This window comes from Mesoplodon mirus, assembly GCF_964341445.2.
Source record: "Mesoplodon mirus genome assembly, chromosome: 14".
Lineage (NCBI taxonomy): Eukaryota > Metazoa > Chordata > Mammalia > Artiodactyla > Ziphiidae > Mesoplodon > Mesoplodon mirus.
In genome coordinates this window covers 14453143-14473224 of record NC_138990.1, presented here as the reverse complement: position 1 = coordinate 14473224, position 20082 = coordinate 14453143, and the positions used below count along the sequence as shown (strand labels likewise).

The 20082-nt window shown below is 43.8% G+C and overlaps 1 protein-coding gene across 4 annotated transcripts; it reads right to left on the bottom strand.

The window, feature by feature from the left end:
- Positions 1 to 372: 372 nt before the first annotated feature.
- Positions 373 to 18627, bottom strand: ZNF2 (zinc finger protein 2). Of its 4 annotated transcripts, none has more exons than XM_082642023.1 (6): positions 17367 to 18627; positions 15702 to 15957; positions 8202 to 8273; positions 6823 to 6949; positions 3741 to 3854; positions 373 to 3210 (listed from the first exon to the last, which is right to left on the bottom strand). In XM_082642023.1, the coding sequence occupies exons 3-6, from the start codon at positions 8232 to 8234 to the stop codon at positions 2204 to 2206; spliced, it is 1281 nt and encodes a 426-aa protein (XP_082498149.1). In that variant the 5' UTR covers positions 8235 to 8273; positions 15702 to 15957; positions 17367 to 18627; the 3' UTR covers positions 373 to 2203. The 4 variants fall into 4 exon arrangements, with proteins under 4 accessions (XP_082498149.1, XP_082498151.1, XP_082498150.1 ...); XM_082642025.1 differs by having other exon boundaries at positions 15770 to 15957; XM_082642024.1 differs by lacking the exon at positions 15702 to 15957.
- Positions 18628 to 20082: the final 1455 nt, after the last annotated feature.

The following is a 20082-nucleotide window of genomic DNA, read 5'->3' as shown; positions in this document are numbered from 1 at the left end:
TCCCTACCTCTTGCCAGGGGGATGAGAGCAAAGTGATTCTTTTTTTTTTTTTTTTTTCCGGAACGCAGGCCGCTCACTGTTGTGGCCTCTCCCGTTGTGGAGCACAAGCTCCGGACGCGCAGGCTCAGCGGCCACGGCTCACGGGCCCAGCCGCTCCGCGGCACGTGGGATCTTCCCGGACCGGGGCACAAAACCGTGTCCCCTGCATCGGCAGGCGGACTCTCAACCACTGAGCCACCAGGGAAGTCCTCAATTTACTTTGAACAAGGCAATAAATTAAAGATTCAGAACTCTCAGAGACAGTCATCAGCCAAAAGTCTATCAGTAGTTTCTTTTATTTTGTACTTGACATTATTAAATAATATTATCCACTTCTGTAGATTCTGCACTCTGTTTTTCCTCAAGTTACTTTGAAAGCCCACATGTGAAAAGTCTTCCTGCCGCTTATCTGCTTTAAGAAAGGTGGATCAATAGGGTTGTGAGTAGATTAGGGAAGGGTCTGTTTGGAATTCCAGCTTCTTGAATCAGACTTTTTACTCCCAGGGAGAAATGCATGTTGGTCCACTGGGATTCATGCAGGGTGAGGTAAGTTCCAGACAGCCTTTCAGAATCAAGTCCTCTTCTGGGCTTCACCTTAAGCAAATAGAAAGGGAATGCAGAGCCTAGAGTCAAAGCTGCCTGGTGCCTGTCAATAAAATAAAAATATAGGACTGGGCCCAGGGAATAGCAGGGTTTTGGGAGTCGAGATTTCAAGTTTAGCAATGTGGGATCACCTCGTGGCAGACCTTAAATATTCAGAGACGTTTTCATTAAACAGGGAGCTATTTTAGGTCTTGAGTAAGGCAATGATGGGCAGGAAGGGATCATTTGGAAAGACCGGCCTAACAGTAATATGGAAAATGTAACTTGTGACAGAGGCTGTTTATATTAACCAAATGCTGAGGTGCCTGTTGACTTTCCAAGTCTCTTGGTGCTGGGTTCTGGTTTATGAGATATAAACAGAAGTGATGGCCCTTAAAAATATCCCAGCATACCCCCCAGCTTTCTCTTCCATGATGACCTTGGAGGCAACATGTTCTAAATGATGAGGATGAAGGAAGAAAGACTCACATCTGAGTTTATGTGAGAAATGAATCTTTATTTGGGGTTCACTTATTGCCCCATAGCTTAACATCCCCCTCCTCAATAATGAAGAGGAAAGAATTCAAATCAAGGAGTGTCTACTGCAGTAATGGGAGCCTGAGATGATAAAGGTACAGGCTGGACTGTGAAATTCAGAGAAAGGATGTGAATCTAAGAGGTGTTTTAAATAGAACTTGGTAAGTCAAAGAGTCATTAATTTAGATAACTATTTATTGAGCACCTATTATTTGCAAGGCACTGTGTGAGATACAGACACATATAAGTCACAACTCCGAGTGCTTACAATCTGGTTGAGGAGATAATACATGTAAATAAATTAGAAAACAAACCTTATAGCATTATGGTAAAGACAACAGACTTTGAAGGGAGACCTGTATTCAAGACCTGGCTTCACCTTTTACTAGCTGTCATATTGGGCAAGTTATTTAATCCCTCTAAACTTCAGTTTGCTCATCTGTAATATGTGGGTAGTAACAGTACCTACTTCAGAGGGTTAGTGAGACGAGCAAATAATCTACTCCTTGCAAAACTCTCAGCTGAGTGCTTGCCCCATAATAAGCGCTCAATAAGTGCTAGTTACTAGTAGTAGTATTAAGAGATCTAGAAGCTGGGACACAACAGAACAAGGTCAGTGCCCAAAAATTCTCCAAGAGAGAGGGACTAACAGCTATAAAGAAAGAACTGTTCTGGAAACAACAGTATTGCTCTGACATTAGTGTGCCTTCCCCTCCTGCTGTGGCCTCCAGTTATTTAAAGTGTAGTGATACCTGGGGCCTAGGACGAGAGGTCTGAGGATCGCCTCCTAACGTTTGTCCCTATCGTCTGACAAACCTCTGCACAATGTTGACTCTAGATAGTCACATCCTAATTTCTGGCATCCCACATCAGCTCTATAACACAGTGGGTAGAGAGTGTTCCTTCACACACTGTGGTAACAGAGGCAGGTAAGGAGAGTAGTAGCCAGAATAGAATAGGTGCAATGACCGGGAGATGGGTTTAAGATGGGGAAGACCTATCTTGAGTTTGCATGGAGGTCCTTTAACTAAAGCTTTTGCTCAACTCAGTCTATTCCCTGTTTGGCATAACGCCTTTGATGTTGAATAACTGATGATTTGGAACTGAAAACCTTGCCACACACGCTGCATTCAAAGGGCTTCTCTCCGGTATGAACCCTCTGGTGTCGCGTAAGCCGGCACCTCTGGCTAAAGGCTTTCCCACATTCGCTGCATTCATATGGCTTGTCTCCAGTGTGAATCTTCTGATGTTGAGTAAGGGAGGAGCGGTCAAAGAAAGCTTTCCCACACTCGGTGCACTGATAGCGAGGCTCTCCAGCGTGGGCTTTCTGATGTCTATTCAGTGATGAGACACCGTAGAAGGCTTTCCCACACTCGGTACATTCATACGGCTTCCTGCCCGTATGGATCAGCTGATGTCGAGTAAGAATACTTTTCTGGCTAAAGGCTTTCCCACACTGATTACATTCATAAGGACTTTCTCCGGTATGAATTCTCTGGTGTCGAGTAAGGGACGAGCGGTCAAAGAAGGCTTTTCCACACTCGTTGCATTTAAAGGGCTTCTCTCCAGTATGAATTCGCTGATGTACAGTTAGGGATGAACGGTCGAAAAAGGCTTTCCCACAGGCATTGCACTCGTAGGGGCTCTCCCCAGTGTGTGACATCAGATGTCTACTGAGACTGCTCCTGTGACTGAAGGCTTTCCCGCACTCAGGACAGTCATAGGGCTTCTCTCCAGTGTGAGTCCTCTGATGGCGAATAAGGGAGGAGTGGTCAAAAAAGGTCTTCCCACAGTCACTGCATTCCTGGTCTCTCTCTTTAGTGAGAATTTTCTTGGGAGGGGTTGCCCCATGCTGCAACCTTTCCTCCTGAGAAAGGGATCTCTTGCAGGCCTCCACTGCAGGGCTTTCCTTCTCTGTTCCCAACCCACCATCCACTGCATGAACTTCAAATTTAGGAGATGGAGGACCTTTCATTCCAAGCTTTTCCGTCAATGTTCTTTCTGATTTTTCTTCTTCTGAAGCACCTTGAATCTCAGGCTTAGTCTCCCAGTCTGGAATGGACAGAAAACACAGATGCATGTTTCTTTCTTGGGCTAGGAAATGTTACAGCAGAGAGGAGAGATGCTATGATAAATCTGAAAAGTCATGTACAGTCACTGCATTGCTTGCTCCCAGAAATACTGTTACACTCTAGGGAGAAACCGAGACTTGGGACTGAAACAGGGAATAGAACTGGTAGTGGAAATCTCAGAAAAGAGGAGAATTTCCATTGGGAGCATGGCCAGGTTAATTAGGAGAGGTGGCTAAGTGGAGGGGATGGTGAGGAATAGGAATATCAAAGCGTGAATGGGTAATGTGACAGGTCTGAGAAAGTAAACATTTGGTGAATAATAGTGAACAGAACTTTAAAGGTGTAGAGAAAAAGAAAAAAAAAACGCTTGTGGGGGACAGAGAATAAATAATAAAGCAGAAGATTTGAATTTGAGAAAAAGGTGATACCCAATACTCCGTCCCACATACACCTAAATAACAACCACAAAACAAAACAAAACTCTGCCCTGCCCGGTTCATACTCAATTACCTTGATAGACATTCTCTGCACATTCTTTCCCCTCAGATCCATGAAGCTCCACTATCCAAGGCTCATCCCCTCTCTTCAACTGAAAAATCACATCAGGTCCAGGAACTGGAAGTCCTGCTCATGGAGAAAGAAACAAGCCAGGTGGTCATGTGTGATTAAATATACAGTATGATTCCAAAGCTAATCCCAACCTCTAAGTCTTTCAGAGAGCAAATGCAAAAGGCAGAAAGTGCACACCAGGAATACAGAGTATGAAGTCATATAAGGAATTCAGGAAACTCTGAATGGAGGTCAAGACTGAGGTTCTAAAAAGGAACAAACAGCATTTGGTCAGAGAATTGATAGACTCCATTTGAATTAATGTGTTTATTCTTCCCCACGAAGTGAATGGGATGATCCTAGCTTTAGCACTGGTAGGATGGGGGCAAGAGTCCTTAACTCAGAGAAGATGAGAATGAAGAAAGGTCACATTGAATAAGAATGTGTAATGTGGGGGCTTCTCTGGTGGCGCAGTGGTTAAGAATCTGCCTGCCAATACAGAAGACACGGGTTCGAGCCCTGGTCTGGGAAGATCCCACATGCCGCGGGGCAACTAAGCCCATGCGCCACAACTACTGAGTCTGCGTTCTAGAGCCTTCGAGCCCATGCTCCGCAACAAAGAGAAGCCACCATAGTGAGAAGCCCGCGCATCACAACAAAGAGTAGCCCCCGCTCTCTGCAACTAGAGAAAGCCCATGTGCAGCACCAAAGACCCCACACAGCCAAAAATAAATACATTTATTTAAAAAAAAGGAATATGTAATGTGTATTATGTAGGTGCCCATTTTTGCTTGTTTATTTACCCTTTACTATTGTGATTTTATTTAAACAAGTGGATCATGTTCATTGCAGGAAATCTAGAGGCATGTACAAGTAATAAGAAAAATCACCTTTCATACTTTGCATTCATTTCTTTCTTTCTATTCACTTTGATACTGAAAGATACCTATAGATACATTTTGTTAAAAACTGGATCATGACAATTATATCTCAATTTTTGAAAATAAAAAAAACCGACTGGAGAGCGATTTTGGAAAATAACTAAGACTACCCCAACTAAAATCATTCTTATTTGATTTATTTTGACATTGACAAGTAGATAATTTCTAAATCCATAACAATTCACTATATATAATATATGTCACTCCAGGCACTTTTACATGTAAAACATCAGTTTGGGCAGAAGACTCTCAATTAAAAAAAAAAGGAAAACCCCCAAATAACTGGATAATGAAATAATGCTAACTTTTAAACTTGATTTTTTCACATAATAATAAATTTAAAATATTACTTTAATTAGCACAGCTCTACCTCACCATTTTAATGGCTACATGGTATTACATTGTATGGAATAACGTCATTTATTGAATTAATCTCTTGCTGACAGACATTCCAGACTGTTTTCAATGTTTTGCTAAAACAAACAATGGTATGATGAATATCTGTGTACACCACAGGCTGCTAATCTTATTATTTCCTTAGGACAAATTTCTAGAATTGAATCTGTCCATCTTTGGTTACATTTAAAAAACAGATCCCTTCCTAGAAATAGTCTTGAGGTCTAAACTTCCCCTGCATTGGGACCCCTGACTTGGGCAAGAGAGGTACTTTCTTCTTGGGCCCAAGGATCATCGATCTGGTTGTATGCTGACTCTCTGCTGAGAACGGCCACATCCATCACCTGCCCATGGCTTCCTGTCTCTGTCCTTAGATTTCTATTTTTCCCACCAAAGTGACAAAGGCTCAGCAGTCTCCCTTAATGCTCCCTAAACATTCTCTTCTATTTCCAGATTTGGCCTGTTTAAGCTTATCCAGGGTGTTGTGCTTGCTTTTTTGACCTGCCTTGAATGAAATCTGCGATGTGACTCCTTTTACTGCCACCTGCTGCTGATTTTAAGTCTATTCTAAATCTGTACACACTCAGCCTCTTATTCTGGAAGCTCCTGACAGGTTCTCCTTACAGGAGCCCAACTTTACTCTCACGAATACCTCACATCAGCAGTAGCTCTTAATTTTCTTTTAGTCACACAAGTCTCTATCATTGCAAAGTGCCTTCTGCAGGCATCCAAGATGTCCTTAAGACAAATATTCAAAATCAAACACATTTCTAGTGACCTACTCTGAGCTACAACCTTATAATCTCACCCCTACATGCCCTCTTTTTTTTTTTTTGGCATGCACATGTGGCATGCAAGATCTTAGTTCCTGACCAGGGATCAAACCCACGCCCCCTGCAGTGGAAGCACAGAGTCTTAACCACTGGACTGCTAGGGAAGTCCCCCTCTTTTTTTTTTTTTTAATTGAAGAATAGCTGATTTACAATGTTGTGTTAATTTCTGCTGTACAACAAAGTGACTCAGATATATATATATATATATATATATATATATATATATATATATATATATATATATACACACACACACACACATTCTTTTTCATCAATAGATTCTTTTCCATTATGGTTTATCCCAGGACATTGAATATTGTTCCCTGTGCTAAAGAGTAGGACCCTGTTGTCCATCTGCCCTTTTTTTTTTAAAAGGAAACACTTCTTTCCCCCTCCTCTGTTTCTCTGAGGAGAAATTTTCCCTCAACGAGAATGCCCCTTGCACTCCCCCTTAGTACTCTGGATGGAGCTGAGTAAGTTACTGCTGAGCTGAGGGAAGACCTGGGCGTAGGTAACTCGGCCTCTTCTGCTGGCCCCAACCCTCTGGAGAGCAGTTCCCTGCAGCAGGCTCTCACATGCCCCGCTCCTCCTGGCCCTGGCCCTGGCCCTCCGTGTTGCAGGGCCAGGCTTCTCAGCAAGGGCCCCTTGGTTGTCCAGTCTGCTTACAGCTTAGGGAGCAAGGCTGTCCCAGGCTGGGGTTCAGGATTAAGAAACCCACTCTTGCTGTACACCTAAGCCACATCCCTCTGCTCTTCGATCCTGCCTCTCAGGGGTTCTGACTTGGGTGGGAGGAGAAGAGGTGGCAATTTATTAGCCGCTCAAGCCCACATCAACACAGCACAGAGTCTACTCCTGGTGGGAAACTCTCCTTACCCAACGAGACAATGCTCTTATAGTTCTCCAGCATCACCTCCTTGTAGAGGTCCCTCTGAGTAGGGACCAGACGCCTCCACTCTTCATCTGTGAAAACCACCGCCACGTCCTCGAATGTCACTGGGTCCTGGAAACACAATTATGTTCTCCTTATTCATAACCCTTCTCTTTACATGGACCAGACAAAACTGTCATAATGATGACAACCTGAAGGATGCAGAGGGAGTGGAAAGAAAATGGTTCTGACAAAGTAAGGCTTTGAAGCATTTGGGGAAAGTGCTATAATCCCCCAAGGCATGAAGTTTTTGGTCACAACCCCACACTCCCTTCCTAGCCGAGCCTCTGAATATCAGGGGCTCTGTTTTCAGACTTACAGAAAATGTGCAAGAACAGAACCAAGAATTCCCATGTACCCTTCACCCAGCTTCCCCTAATTAACATTTTCCACACTGGCTTTATCTTTCTGTCCCTCTCAGTACAGCACATTCACCTACCTTCTTCCTGCACTTCTTTAGAGTAACTTGTAAACATGATGTCTCTTCACTCATAAACATTTCAATGTGTATTTTGTAAGAACAAGGATATCCTCTTGTATCATCACAGTATGATTGTAAAAATCAGGATAGCAGTGATATTATATAATTATCTAATCTACAACCTTAGTCAAATTTCACCAATTGTCTGTGTGTGTGTGTGTGTGTGTGTGTGTGTGTTTTAACAAATCCTCCAAATAATGGTGTAGATTAGATCATCTTTAAGATCTCTCTCATTTCACTCTGCTGTTCTGTGATTCTGTAAGGTTGCATCTTTACCCCCAATCCTGAAACCCAGAGGAGTCTCCATGGCGTCTGCAGAAGCTCTAAGCCAGAGCATGGAATTCAAGACTCTCTGCCCTTGGGCAGGAAGGGGGTAAACCACATGTCTCTACCCAGACAAAACTCTCTTCAGGACTCTTTCAACCTCACTGAGGTGCTTTACAGTATGTGTCACGTTCTCCGCCTAACCCAACAACTCCCTGGGATGTGGGGGCCTACTTTCAGTCCATACATAGTGGATGTACTAAAGGGAAGTCAGAACTAGAAACAGCCCGCTGTTCCCCAAACCTTCCAATCAGACGCGTACCATTGGTTTTTAGGCAAAATTGCTCAGGGTGAAGGCCACAGGGGCTGTGTGCCTGGTGACAGGCTAGTGGGCACATGTTCAAGGCAAGGAGGCATCACTGAACGATATCACAAATCAAATGGGAAGGACACACTCCCTAAGGAGTCCTTCCTCCACCTGGTTGGGTTTGATCAAAGAAGCTCCAAGATAGAGAAAGAAAAGTGGTTACACTCTGGAGCCTGATAAGAGTATTTCAGAAACACAAAAGTCCACCTCACCTGGAATCTGGCAGTTGGAGACACAGAAGCCATTCCCTCCCGAGGGCTCTCCTTGCAGAGAAGAGTCGAGTCCTAATGAGGCAGAGGTGTGGGATGAGAAAGAGGGTATAAGAGCAGTCTTGTTTTGTAGTTTTGTGACCCACGAAGCAAGAAATCTCCACACACCAGTGAGTTATGTACTCACCTTCATTCTCAATACCCTACAAAAAGGGAAGGCAAGGTAAAGCAAGACCAAGAGCAAGCCCACCCCATCCCAGAATTAGAGCGAAAGGCCATGGATATTGCTATGCAGAACACAATGTGGTGCTTGTTTTACCATAATCTTAAAGGCAAAGTTCTGTTCCTGGCAGTCAAGAACATATTAAGGCTCATACCGTCTTTATAAATTCACATTCAACATTTCTCATAATGATTAGTAGACAAAAAGCATAAGAGGGCTTCCCTGGTGGCGCAATGGTTGAGAGTCCGCCTGCCGATGCAGGGGACACGGGTTCGTGCCCCGGTCCGGGAAGATCCCACATGCCGCGGAGCGGCTGGGCCTGTGAGCCATGGCCGCTGAGCCTGCGCGTCCGGAGCCTGTGCTCCACAACGAGAGAGGCCACAACAGTGAGACGCCCGTGTACCGCAAAAAAAAAAAAAAAAAAAGCATAAGAAATTTTATGAATGGCTATACGGACAAGTCCTGTCAAGGAAATACCCATAGCTTCTTCAAAGGAAAAATGTCCCATTCACAGCAATACCCAATGCTAAAGGAGCAGCCCTTGGGCAGCCACAGTTTGTTCCACATGACCCTGTGTCTCACTCCCGGAGCCACACTGATTAGGCCACAGGTGGGCAATGCACAGGCTGACCAGTGGACTGACGTATGGTCTGGCTTGAAAAGATAGCATCCATCCTCAGGATCGTGAACTAAGAAATGTTGGGACAACGAGTGGGTGATGAGCTGAAAAGATACCACGAGGGACAGAAGTAGCCACGGGGCTCAAGGAGCCAAAGGTACCAGGAAGCAGAATCCATGAGCATGTGGGAGGCACGAGGTAGAGAACAGGCTGTAACAGACTAAACACAGGCGGGCACGTTGGTGGTGAAGCAGTGAAGCAAAGACCCAAGAATTCCTGGCCTTGAAGGCCCTAATTCACCTAGCACCACCCCAGACAGCAATTTGCATGCAGACCAGCCTTACTTATTCTTAGATTTCCATAAGACTCTAACCTCTCAGGCTTTGTGTGAATCTTTATCACCAAACATTACTTGCATTAACTGAGTACATCTCAGTTTCTCACAATCAAGAGTCTAATTAAGACACAGTCAAATCAAGCATTTTGGGGATTCATGAGTGGGGTGTGGGGAGAGTGTGGTCCTGAGAAGGAGAAGGAAAGGATGCGTATGTGGCTCAGTGACTACTGTCCTGCAGCCAAGGGAATGTATTCATTGATCCTTGTTATTCGTTCATCCATCTCTATCCGACCAACATTTATTCAGCACCAACTGTTTATACCAAAGCAAAAGAAGTATGACACTGTCCTTGTCTTTCAAAAGCTTATGGACCACTACGCAGGACAAACAAGTAATCAAGTTAATATTTCACTACAGGATGAATAGATGCTCTAAAGAGACGTGCACAGCTAACGATGAGATAGCCCATCAGAGGCTCGCCTAACCCAGACGGGAGGCAGGGAGGAACACTGCTGGTTTCTTGGCAGAAGTGGGACCTAAGGTAAGTTTTGATTTGGGGGAGGCATTAGAACATTCTAGGCACAAAAAAAATCAACTTTTCCAAAAACAAGGAGGCAGGTCTTTGCAGCGAAAGGATTAATAACTGTAATGAGTTTAGAATGGCAATGTCTAGGTTGGGGCAGTGCTGGGGGGGAACATGGGGTTGAAGAAGCAGGCAGAGACCAGCTAGATCAAGGAGAGCTCTGAGTGGTCCTACTCCCACTGGCATGGGGATCACAGAAGGATTTAAGCTTGGAAGGGTCACCACCAGATTTGTGTTTTAGAAAGATCTTTGAAATTTGTACCAAGGGCCTTAAAACACATATCTTTGACCCAGCAATTTTCTCCTTGGAGTTTCTCCTAAGGAACTAAGTAAGAACACATGCAAAGCTTTTTATTAATCATCACTAACACTAACCTTTACTGAGTGCCATGTGAGGCAACCTCCTAAGCACTCACATGTGTCATCTCATTTAATCCTTACAATACAGCAAAAATTTGAAATAGCCTAAGTTTCTAAAATAGGAGATTTGAGGGCTTCCCTGGTGGCACAGTGGTTAAGAATCCCCCTGCTAATGCAGGGGATACAGGTTCGAACCCTGGTTTGGGAAGATCCCACATGCTGCAGAGCAACTAAGCCCGTGTGCCACAACTACTGAGCCTGCGCTCTAGAGCCCACGAGGCACAACTACTGAAGCCCACGCACCTAGAGCCCGTGCTCCATAACAAGAGAAGCCACCGCAATGAGAAGCCCATGCACTGCAATGAAGAGTAGCCCCCGCTCACTGCAGCTAGAAAAAGCCCGCACACAGCAATGAAGACCCAATGCAGCCAAAAATAAATAAATAAATAAATTTATTAAAAAGATAAAATAAAAAATAAAATAGGAGATTTGATTAAATAATTTATGGTCCAGACCGTACATACAATGGAATGCCACTGATATTATCATATTAATATGATAATGTTATCATATTTTAAGTGTTATTTTATATGATAATTAATATCATATTAATAATAACTAGCATTTATTGAACTTATGCTACTTACCAGGCACTGTACTAAGTACTCTTTATAAGAATAGTTTAATTCCATCCTTATGAATCAATAAGGTACGTACTGTTTCACAGATTAGGAAATTTAGGCTTTGTAAGAGGCTGAGGCAGAATTTGAACCCCAGTCTGGCCAGCAGTTTTTAACCTCTATGCTGTAATGATTTATTTTCATGAAAAGATAGCCACACAGATAACAGACCAATAGACTAGAAAATACCAAAACATATCCAAGCAGGTAGGAAAGCTTGATACATGACAGAAGTGGCATCACAAATCACTGGGGGAACGATCACTAGTAATAAACTGCAAGCAACTTACATGTTCATCAATAGGATAAACTGTGATTTTATATGTGTATGTGTGTGTGAATATTATACCTTGATTAAGATGAATGAACTAGAACCTCATGTTAGTAATATAAATTTCAGAAATATAATTACTGAGCAAAAATAAAGTTATAGAATGACTTACTATGTAATAGTTATATAAAATTTAAAAACAGGTAAATGATACCTACAAAAATCTATATGGGACAATAAGCAACAGATTGTGAATATCTCTGGGAAAGAAGGGATATAGGATTGGGGAGGGATACCGAGGAGACTTCAACTTTGTAATGTTTTGTTAAAAAAAAATCTAAAGGGAAAAAAACCCAAAGAAATTCACATAATATTAAGTGAAGAATGCACACTTTTAAAATTACATAATTGAGCATGCACACACGTACAGAAAAAAGACTGGAAGAATATATATTAAAATGTAAATGGAATTTGAGTGGTGGCATTACAAGTGATTTTTATTTTATTTCTTACAATTCCTTATATTCTGATTTTTTTTTACAAGAGTTATGTGTTTACTTTGGTGTACAGGAAAAATAACAGGAAGGAAGGAAAGGAGGTGTGCAGAAAGTTACAGCAGACTTGAGACTGCCGTTCTTGGGAACATCTACTTGCGATGTTGGCCCTTGGCTGGGGTCTGGGAACTTCAATTTTAAGAGTGTTTCCTAAGAGGTAGGGTGGGTCATTATGCCTAAACTATTTGTGCAAACAATATGGTTTCTGCTGAACACCTGCTGTCCTGCTAGAGGGCCTGGAATTTTGGTATCTGTTAGGCAGGAGGTGCCTACGTGACTATCCCTCACTAAAAAGCTTGGGCTCTGAGCCTAAAGAACTTATTTGGGCTGACACATCATACACATGTTGCTGTATTTTCATTGTCGGAGGAGGAAGTGCTCTGTGTGACCCCTCATGGGAGGGAGAGAGCATGAGAAAGACTTCCCATGGATTCCTCCAGACTCTGCCTATCTGTCCCCCTTATGATCTGGCTGTGTATCCTTGCGAGATCACTGTCATAATCTTAGCCATGAGTACAACTGTGGGCTGAGTCCTGAGTCCTTCTAACAAATCCCTGAACGAGGGGTGATCTTGGGCACCCCCGATACAGGCGGCCATACCACTCTGGGTAGCTGTGGCAGAATGGGAACAGAGGAAGTGAGTAGACCGGTGAGGAGACTATGAACTAAGCAAGAAATGATGAAGACCTGGACAGCAGACATAGAAGGGGAATTCGTGTTGAGATATTAAGAATAGACCATAGATTGGAAGTGGAGGCTGAAGGTGATGGGAGAGGCAAGGCTGACTCCAGGCCACAGATCTGAGTAACGTGTGAATAATGGCACCATTCATAGAGATGAGCGACAGAAAAGTAGTTTTGGAGGGAAAGTTAAGAAGTACAGTTTGGGGCATTTAGAATGTGAGCTGTTCCCACATCTTTGGATAGGAAAAAAATCAGATGACTCTGGCTCCCACTGACCAAGTTGTAAAAATTATTATTGCCAAATGAAATCACTTGAATTTTGAAAAACTGTTTCATTCAAAATAGAAAAGTTAATATAAAGTATTTTAAAAATGGTTATAATACAAAGAAGGCAATGTTCAAGCCTTTAGTTATATATAATAGTACTTTGTTTTTTTCTATTATTTGTAAGACTATTTATTGAAGTATAGACGTACCCTTGAGATATATAGTTGTATTCATTCACATAAGCATGAAAAAAGAAACCTAGGAAAAGGGGATAAGCAAAGTAATCCCAGAAATAGGAATTCTGTACCCAAAACAGGAAGGACTAACCAGCAATGGGACCAGGTAGAAAGAACATGGGCTCCTCACAATGAACCAACCTCAGGTTCTAAAGAGGCAAAGTAACTGCAGACTTAATCCTTCTTCCCTTAGGAGATGAGTCCTCCAGCTGGTCTTATTAATTATAAGATACTAATAAGGTATGTTTTCAAAAATGCCAAAAGACTAGATCAATATATACTTACTAGACAACAGGTTAACACCGGCCAAGCAAACTTTAAAAGAATATTGCCTTGGGCTTCCCTGGTGGCGCAGTGGTTGAGAGTCCGCCTGCTGATGCAAGGGACATAGGTTGGTGCCCCGGTCCGGGAAAATCCCACACGCCGCGGAGCGGCTGCGTCCATGAGCCATGGCCGCTGAGCCTGCGCGTCCGGAGCCTGTGCTCCGCAATGGGAGAGGCCACAACAGTGAGAGGCCTGCGTACCACCCCCCCCCCAAAAAAAAGAATATTGCCTTGAGGGTGAACAACAGTTTGCAAAAACTAAAACCTATGTGAAAGGCAAAAACTTGAAACAAAACTTACTGGAAAAAGAAGTTTGGTGTAACTATAAAAAAGAATCTCAACCTGAGGAGAGATTGGGGTTTGAATCTTGCTAGGAGGCCAAGAGGATACCTGTACAAATGGAAACAAATATACAACATCAGTTGGCAACCAGAGCCTCCAACTTGTGTTGTCTGCGGCAATATGTATTCTTATCCTTGTTGGTCTGTCAAGATTCCTCCATCCCCAGGAGGGTCTCAAAATATTACCCTTGGGTCCTATGGAGATGTCAAAATTAGCATTTAGAGATACAGGAGAGTATAGGAGTAAAGGCTCTGGCAGACCGCTTGAAATCAAAGTCCAGCTCTGCCTTGTCCTACCTGTGTGACCTTAGGTAAGTTTCTTTTCTTTTCTTTTCTTTTTTTTTTTTTTGCTGTACGTGGGCCTCTCACTGCTGTGGCCTCTCCTGTTGCGGAGCACAGGCTCCGGACGCGCAGGCTCAGTGGCCATGGCTCATGGGCCCAGCTGCTCCGCGGCATGTGGGATCTTCCCGGACCGGGGCACGAACCCGTGTCCCCTGCATCGGCAGGCGGACTCTCAACCACTGCGCCACCAGGGAAGCCCGTTAGGTAAGTTTCTTAACCTCTCAGTTTGCCCACCTGTAAAATTGTGATAGTGAAAGTACATTATCTCATAAAGTTATTGTGATGCTTAAATAGGATAATACGGGTAAGGCATTTAGAATAATATGCTAAGTAAGTGTTAGGAGTCCTAGGAAGGTAGAAATAAAGAAAATATTAATTACACTGTGTTGCTGCTGTTTGAGTGGGGTTTTTTTTATTATTAGCTTCTGCTTTATAACAAAGTGAATCAGTCATACATATACATCTATTCCCACATCCCTTCCCTCTTGCGTCTCCCTCCCTCCCACCCTCCCTATCCCACCCCTCCAGGCGGTCACAAAGCACCGAGCTGATCTCCCTGTGCTCTGCGGCTGCTTCCCACTATCTATCTACCTTACGTTTGGTACTGTATATATGTCCATGCCTCTCTCTCGCTTTGTCACAGCTTACCCTTCCCCCTCCCCATATCCTCAAGTCCATTCTCACGTAGGTCTGTGTCTTTATTCCTGTTTTACCCCTAGGTTCTTCATGACATTTTTTTTTCTTAAATTCCATATATATGTGTTAGCATACGGTATTTGTCTTTCTCTTTCTGACTTACTTCATAGAGTAGGTTTAAGTGTAAGTGTAGCCACAATATTGGGATCAAAGTATTTGTATATGTTGTCTAAAGCATTAGAACTTTTTGAACAAATCACTTGAACTACATCTGAAATTGTGGTTGAAACTGCTCAATGTTTAAATGCTTAAAGACAATTTTCAAAGTTTCATTTATTAGATTATAACTTTAATACACTGAGCATTAACCAAATTACAAACGAAGGTGAGCATAAAAGCTCCCCAGCCATTAAACGACCAGCTAATATTCCCAAGGTGCTCATCGTCCGTGGGCTCCCTGCCAGGCCAACTTCATTCCCCATCAGGTCTAGACTCCACCAGCAGTCACTTCGGTATGCTCTCAATGGTACTCAGGACTCCTCAAATCCACCAAATTCACATGGAATCACTGCCAGCAAAGGGTCACCTCTGTTTTTCCTTTCCCTATTTCTGGATCTCAGAGTATTTCTGGAGAAAATACTTTTCAAATTCTTATTCTACACCTTCAAAGGGTGCTCACCTAGAAAGCTTTTACTATTCCCATCTTAGCTGCACAGCTATTCCAAACTCCATGGCTACCCTTCAATTTCAGCAGAACACTGTCTTTCATGACACTGAAGCTTCGCAAGAGTGAGTTCTGAGCAAGGCAGGACTGTGGTAGAAAGCATTCCACAGGCCTGGATTACTGACTGTGAAGGCTTGGGCAAGTTACTTAAGCTAACGGTTTACCCCCCATCCCCTGTTTTTTAATACCTATTTCACAGGGCAGTTATAATAGTAAATGAGACAATTAATGTAAAGCATTTATCTTACAGTCTGTTCAATAAACGGAAGCTTCTTTCCTTTCTACTGCCCAAAACCAACCCATTCAACCAATATTTCCAAGTACCTGTTATGTGCTAGGCAGCCTGGGTGTGAGGCCAGCAAAATGGAAATGTCTCTTCTCCAGGACTTTACCTTAGTGTCCTACATCTATGTCCTACTTTCTTTCCCACCATTGTTTCCTCTCAGAATCTGCTTCCTGCATGACCCATTCTTCCTTTCTCCAGCATCTCCCGTCGCTTCAGTAGCTTCTTCACATATCTTCAAACAGATATAATCCTCCTCGATGTGAAATTATCTTCACTGAATCCCAAGGCCTCCCTCTGGCAAAACAGTTCTCATTTAGATTTTCCTTTCATGATCAAACTTCTACATACCTACTGACGCCACATCATCACCACCTACTCTTCTCAAAGCCATTTTTCTGCTCCTGCCACCCTCACACACCTGAAACCGCATGCTTGAAAACTGCCAATGCATTTCTGAGCTCTAATTCCGATAGTCCTTTTCTCCTTATTCCTCTGCAGCTTTTTGACTGTTTTGACAAGTTTCTGATGCTGCCCAAGGCTCAGACTGTGTACAGTATTCTTCTCGCTATCCTGCAGAAAGTCCATCCACACCTGGTGCTCCATTTCCACCTCTACAGAAATGCTTCCCGAGCCTAGTCCCAGTCCCTCTTTCAAACTCATCCTGCATTTCCAAATGACTAAGAATTTTGAATTAGGCATTTTGTTGGCATCTTAAAACCACCTTCCCCTATGCAAGTCCCCACATGAGCTCCTCTGCCTGTCCTTACATTTCTAGCAGATGTTCTATTATTCTCCCAGGTGCCCCAAATTCAAACTCCTACCTAGCTCTCTTTCCTCCCAAATCTAGTTAGTCACCAGATCCTTCTGAGTCTTCTTTTGCAATGTCATTTGTATCCTTACCCAGCACCGACGCCATCATAATTCAGGTCCACAACAGCTTGCTTCAGGACTACTACCACTACCAAGCATTCCTAACTGGTTCCCTGCACTAGTCCCTTCCCCTCTCTAGTCCTGGATGGAACCTCTAGAATAACTGTACCAAAATAGTTTTAGCCCTGTCAGTCCCCAATCCGTCCCATACAATCCACCCTGCTGACCGTGTCTTGTCCTGACCCTCTATGCTCTAACCCCACTGTGCTTTTCCCCACCCTTGTCTCCCACTATTCCTCGATACTTCACTCTTATATATAGCATTTCCTTCTCACATCTGCCTAATGCTTCGCTACTTCTTTCCTATTTTTTTCACATCAAATTCTACCTCCTCCACGAAGGTCCCCTGATCTAGTGCGGAGGTCTATGGTAGGGAGCTAAACGAGACAATCTGATGCGGTTTCTGGGAAAGACAGAGGGACTGAAGTGGGCGGCACCCTAGGTTTAGTGTCAATTCCACCCACGTTTATTAAGCACCTATTACGGGAAGAAGGTACGGGAGGAGCAGAGGAAGGCTCCAAACTTCCCACGGAACACACGCACACACGGGGGCTGGGGGGTCAACTTTCCGTCCGCACCTGTCCGAGCCGGGACGTCGACACACACACGCACACACACGCACACACTCACGCACACACTCAGACTTCTGCAGGTTGGCTCCGCCTGCGTCACCTGTTCTACTCCCACAGCACCTCCCCCAAGTTCTCAGTGTCCCCTTCTCTCGGCCGCTGCGCTCACTCGGCTCCGCCAAGACACACACCCACAGCCCTCACCTCCGGCACAGACTGCTCGCGACCCAGGAAGACGGCGCCTTTTCAGGTCGGGAAAGCAGTGCGCCGGCGCAGGAGGTTCTGACGTTCGCGCTCCCCACCAATGCTCGGCTTTCGCAGACTACATTTCCCAGAAGTCTCAGCGGTTGGCCAGCTTTAATTTGATGTCTAACGATCTGCGCAAGCGTACCCTTCTAATGAAGGGGTGGGCGGTGCCGAACCGGATCCGACGCGGCAGTGCGGCAGCCTGAGAGCGGAGAGGGAACCGTCGTGGATGCTAGGGAGGCTTGTGGTCAGCCTGGAAGTACTGCCTATGTGTGATGTCACCTCCCTCCAGTCCTCCGATGGGAGGGCCGTCCTAAGGAAATGTGCCTCTTTTAGCTTTGGGGGCCGGTCCCTACTGAAAACGACTTCGAGTCCTCTGGCCCTCGGAAGGGGCTTGTTTCTGCTTCAGCTTGTTCACTTTCAGGAATTTGGTTGTAAAGTTTGGGCAGGAGTGACGCAGAGTTTGGTTCTGAGGATGGGGCTGGGTATGTGCACATTTTTGTGCAGAAAAGAGAAGAGCCCAGGAGCAGGGCAGGTAGCCCGACTCCCGATATTTTGAGTGCACACCAGCTTTTCTTCCTTGGTGCTACTGGAAGGACCCTCGTTGGAGTCTCGCAGGGCTTCTCAACCTTGACTGCACACCGGAATCACTGAAGAGCTTTGATATATTGATACCTGGGGCCCACTATGAGGAGTGAGAGTTTGAAAAGATCTGCATGTGATCCTAATGTGCAGCTAAAGCTAAGAATCACTGCTGCATAGCTTCAGGGAAGACTTGAGATTATACAAAGAATGTGGTGAAGTTCTACAATTAGGAACAAGTCTACACTTGCGCTCAGAAAACCTAAATTGCCTGCCATAGGCAAGGCATTGTTACAAATACAAATAGGACACAGTTACTGCCCCAAAGGAACTCGTGTTCCAGTGGACAAATCAGAATGTGAAATTGTTACAACACAAAGCAGCGTGTTCTACAATTATGTCACTATTGGGAGACACTATTGGGAGTACAACTGAGGAAGCAATTAACTATGGCCGAGAAAGTTGGAAAAAGCTTCCTATAACTGGTATACTTGAAGAAGAGTAATTAGAAAATATGCAGAGAGAACAGCATCTGCAGAGGTATAGGCTAGAGGATAAAAGTGCAAAGAATTAGTAGCAAGATGAGTGGCTGGTGGATAAGGTTTAGGGGCTGATAACCGTAACTTGGAGCCAGATGGAGGGCGACTTTGTGCTATAGCAAGGGGTTTGGACCTTCCAAGAAGATTAGGATTTGGACAAGTTACGATGTCCAAGACAAATTTTCTTGCTGTTCCCTTCTGTGGGTGGTTTTTATTATTCGTTTAGCCTTATGCTGAGAGTGGAAATTTGGGGGTCCTGGGTGAGTTTCTTAGAGTTCCCTACCCTTGGGCAGGCCTTAGGGTTTCATCGCTACCTTAACTCCCCAGGTTGCTGTCAGAGTGGGAGCTTAAGTTCTCCAAGGTTTAGCAGGGTGAGAGTTGGGTTTGCTGCTCACTCACCTTGCTGCTCACTCACCTCTCAGGGCTCTAGCTCGCACTTCCTTATTTTTTAAAATTGAGGTATAGTTGATTTATAATATTACATTAGTCTCAGGTGTACAACATAGTGATTCACAATTTTAAAAGATTATACTCCATTTATAGTTATTATAAAATATTGGCTATATTCCCTGTGCTGTACAATATATCCTTATTGCTTATTTATTTTTTACATAGTAGTTTGTACCTCTTAATCCCCAATCCCTATCTTGCCCCTCTCCACTTCCCTCTCCCCACTGGTAACCACTAGTTTGTTCTCTATATCTGTGAGTCTGTTTCCGTTTTGTTATATTCACTAGTTTGTTGTATTTTTTAGATTCTGCATATAAGTCATATCGTAAAGTGTTTGTCTTTCTCTGTCTGACTTATTTCACTAAGCATAATACCCTCTAAGTCCATCCATGTTGTTGCAGGTGGCAAAGTCTCATTCTTTTTTATGGCTGAGTAGTATTCCATTTGTGTGTGTGTGTGTGTGTGTGTGTGTGTGTATATACACGCACACACAAGTCCACTGTCCTCCTTGGCAGCAGATGCCCATTGAAGGAGACCCAGCCCAACCTACCCCCATTCTTTGCTGGAATATTTTATACCACATCTTATTCATCTGTTGCTGGACACAGGTTGCTTCCGTATCTTGGCTATTGTAAATGATGCTGCTGTGAACATTGAGGTGAGTGTATCTTTTTGTTTTCGTTCTTTTTTTTTTTAACTTTGCAAATTCCTTACTTTCATGCCTGTGTGTTTAGAGAGATGATTTATAAGTTTTCAGCATTTTTAGTTTTTTAGTTTTTTTCAATTAGGGTTGTTCAGGGAACCCAATCTGCCATGTTGCTGGAAAGATTAAGAGAATTTTAGCCAGTTTTCTTAGAAGAGTTAGGAAGGGCATATGGATGCTGAACAGCCAAGAAACAACGTTGTTTAGAATAAAACAAGGCCTGCCAGCTGGGGACTCTGCCAAATTGCAAGACGTTATGGCTATCTGCTGCTGTGTAACAAATCACTTAAAACTCAGTGGCTTAAAACGTTTATTATGCCAATAACTTATGTGGGTCAGAGACTTGGACAGGGCACAGCAAGGGTGGCTTGTCACTGCTTCACACTGACTCCATTGGGAG